The sequence below is a fragment of the Colobus angolensis genome, unplaced genomic scaffold (genome assembly GCF_000951035.1).
Source record: "Colobus angolensis palliatus isolate OR3802 unplaced genomic scaffold, Cang.pa_1.0 Scaffold50, whole genome shotgun sequence".
Lineage (NCBI taxonomy): Eukaryota > Metazoa > Chordata > Mammalia > Primates > Cercopithecidae > Colobus > Colobus angolensis.
Window position 1 is genome coordinate 1171121 of NW_012118488.1, and position 3093 is coordinate 1174213.

At 52.6% G+C, this 3093-nt stretch overlaps 1 protein-coding gene across 1 annotated transcript in view; it reads right to left on the minus strand.

The window, feature by feature from the left end:
* ARHGAP23 (Rho GTPase activating protein 23) overlaps positions 1–3093 on the minus strand; it is a 104192-nt gene that overhangs the window by 49608 nt on the left and 51491 nt on the right. The window contains exon 11 of the mRNA XM_011960007.1: positions 1080–1223. Within this exon, the coding sequence (XP_011815397.1) occupies positions 1080–1223 (144 nt within the window). The remainder of the gene's footprint in view (positions 1–1079; positions 1224–3093) is intronic.

A 3093-nucleotide genomic window follows, 5' to 3' on the forward strand; every position in this document is an offset into this window, starting at 1 on the left:
AAAAAAAAGCCAGGTTTGGTGGTGAGTGCCTGAAGCTGGAGGTTGAAGCTGGAGAATTGCTTGAACCCGGGAGGCGGAGGTTGCTGTGAGCTGAGATCGTGCCACTGCACTCCAGCCTGGGCAACACAGCGAGACTTCATCTCAAAAAAGGAAAACAAATAGCAGTAAGCAGAAGTACAGCAGCTCCAAGTGCCGGGCACTGGGTAAACCCTTTACTTAGATCATCTCATTTAATCCTTAGCAATAGGCTTAAGAGCTAGGGATTACTGTTAGCTCCATTTACAGACGAGGACACTGAGTCATGACCAGATGAGTCACCAAGGCTCTCAGAGCAATGGGTGATGCAGTCAAGAGTCAAACCCAGGTTCATCCTAATCGCCAGGAGGGAAGGCAGTGGTCCCTCCTCCCACTTCTCCAGCCCACAGCGCAGCCTGGGCCAGGGTTTGCATCCCCTGGTTCCAGGGGCCCTGCCCTTCTCCTCTCAGGGTCCTGCTGGTTCCCTCCCAGGCCCTCCCCATCTACTCCCCGAAGCCCCCTTCGCCTCTCACCTGGATCTCCATGGTGGCTCCTAACTGGTCTTCTTGCCTCCAGCGTGGCCCCTCCCTAACTCACTCCCAGAGAGCCAAATGGACATTTTAAAGCTGTAACTCCCTTGGCAAGAGCCCCCAAGAGCTTTTGGTTGTCCTTAGGATGAACACTAAGCCCTTTCCGGGCCTGCCTGCCTTCTTCTTGGACCTTAGCTCTCCTACGGAAATCATCCCAGCCTTGCTCCTTGTTTTCCATGAGCCCCAGTGGCCATCGTCATGATGGCCTGTCAAGCCAGGGCCACTATGGGATGATTTCGCCAGAATTCCAAGTATGACTTTAACAGATCCATCCCACAGCAAAATCCACCTCTTTTGTTAACTTCTTTTACATAAGTTCTTCAAATCCCCCTGCCAGGAAGTTCTTCCTAGCATCTAACCTCCATCCTTCATGGCGCAACCTACACTGGTTCTTTCTGGCTCCAGAGGCTGTCAGGGTAGGCCTAGGAGAAGCTGGAGGGTTCAGCTTTCACCTCATTCCTCCACCCATCTTACCTTCCCCTTTTTGGTGAGAATCTGCTTATAATACAACCAGCCTTCTCTCCTGATATCACTGAAGGTTGCATCTGAGAGGTCAGAGGTTGAGTGTCGCTTAGAAGGAGCGTCAGCATCTTCAGAGGTGCCCCAGCTATCCAAGGACTGCAGGGAGACAACAGAGGACAATTTAGGGTGGCTCCCACAATGCCAGCATCTCAGGAACCCCATGGACCACTTGCAGCCGCACAGGCCTGGTATATGTCTGTGCTACACCCTGATGTGCTGTGTGACCTCATGGGCATTGCTTGTCCTCTCTGGACCACTTGTGTTGAGGTCATGAGACATACATAAAGGAGAAGCCAGAAAGGAGGAAAGGCTATGACCTACCAGCAGACCACATGCCTCACCACGCTAGAGGAGCCAATCCGGAGCCTCCTGTAACTTTATAGACTTAGAAGAATTAAGGAAATGGAGGAAGTGATCGTGTCAATGAGGAGTTAAATAAACAGGGAAAGTGGGAACATCAACAAAGGCTGAGTGAGTGGAGCAGGTAGTCATGTCCACAAGGAGTTAAACAGAGGAAGTGATAGTGTCAACAGGACTCCAGCCGCAGAGGCTGCAAGTCAAGCGAGAGTTAAGTAAGCAGAAGAAGTGATGAGAAATAAACTAGGTACCAACATCACCGGGGTGTTCAACCAACCAATGAGACAGAGGGCTTGACATCAAGATGGTTTTCCAGTCCATCTATAATCAAAAACAGCCGGGGAAAGGTGCGGCAGGCACGGTGGCTTATTTCCTGTAATCCCAGCACTTTGGGAGGCTGAGGCGGGCGGATCACTTGAGGTCAGGAGTTCAAGACCAGCCTGGCCAACATGGTAAAACCCGTCTCTACTAAAAACACAAAAATTAGCCAGGTGTCGTGGAGTATGCCTGTAATCTCAGCCACTTGGGAGGCTGAGGCACAAGAATCGGTTGAACCCAGAAGGCAGACGTTGCAGTGAGCTGAGATAGTGCCACTGCACTCTAGCCTCAGCAATAGAGTGAGATTCCATCTCAAAAAAAAAAACAAAGAAATCACACATAAAAAATATATATATGATTTTAAAAACAACAATACGTCCAGGTGTGATGGCTTATGCCCGTACTCCTAGCATTTTGGGAGGCCAAAGCAAGATCACTTGAGGCCGGGTGCACTGGCTCACACTTGTAATCCTAGCACATTAGGAGGCAGAGGTGGGTGGATCACCTGAGGTCAGGAGTCTGAGACCAGCCTGGCCAACATGGAGAAACCCTGTCTCCACTAAAAATACAAAAATTACCCGGGCATGGGGGCACATGCCTGTAATCCAGCTAATCGGGACGCTGAGGCAAGAGAATACCTTGAACCCGGGAGATGGAGGTTGCAGTGAGCAAAGATCATCCCGCTGCACTCCAGCCTGGGCAACAGAGTGAGACTCTGTCTCAAACAAGGAACAAACAAACAAGCAAGGAACTGACGGAGGGTGAGAGACAGAGAGAGAATCTAAAATGGGACACACACAAACACATAGACACACAGACAGTCATACAGCAGTGGCACACGAACAAACACCACAAAACAGGCAGCCGCTGAGGCTAGGGCGTTTGGCTCTCGAAAGAGAACGACCCTTGGTTGAGAGATCAGCCCACGGGCCGGCAGGCCGACCCGTCCTCGAGGTCACAAGGGGCACGACTTCTGGGGAGACTCACCAGAACTGTGTCCGGGCCGGCCTGAGGCTGGAATGCCGCGCTGCTTCGCCAGCCTCCCCTCCTGTGCTTTCCACCTCCTGGTCAGCCCTTTGCCAGGACTCCTGGCATCCAGAGACAGTCCTGTGGACCCCGTGGAGAGGTCAGGCTGCAGCCTCGGAGCCCCGCCACCCAAGCACTGCCAGGGAGGGCTCCTGTTTGTCAGGCCTCAGGGCGTGGTTCCTATGACAACCGTGGGAACCACTGTGACGCGAGCACCCGCCCACCGCGAGCACCCGCTGGCCACTCGCGCATGCGCATTGGCTTC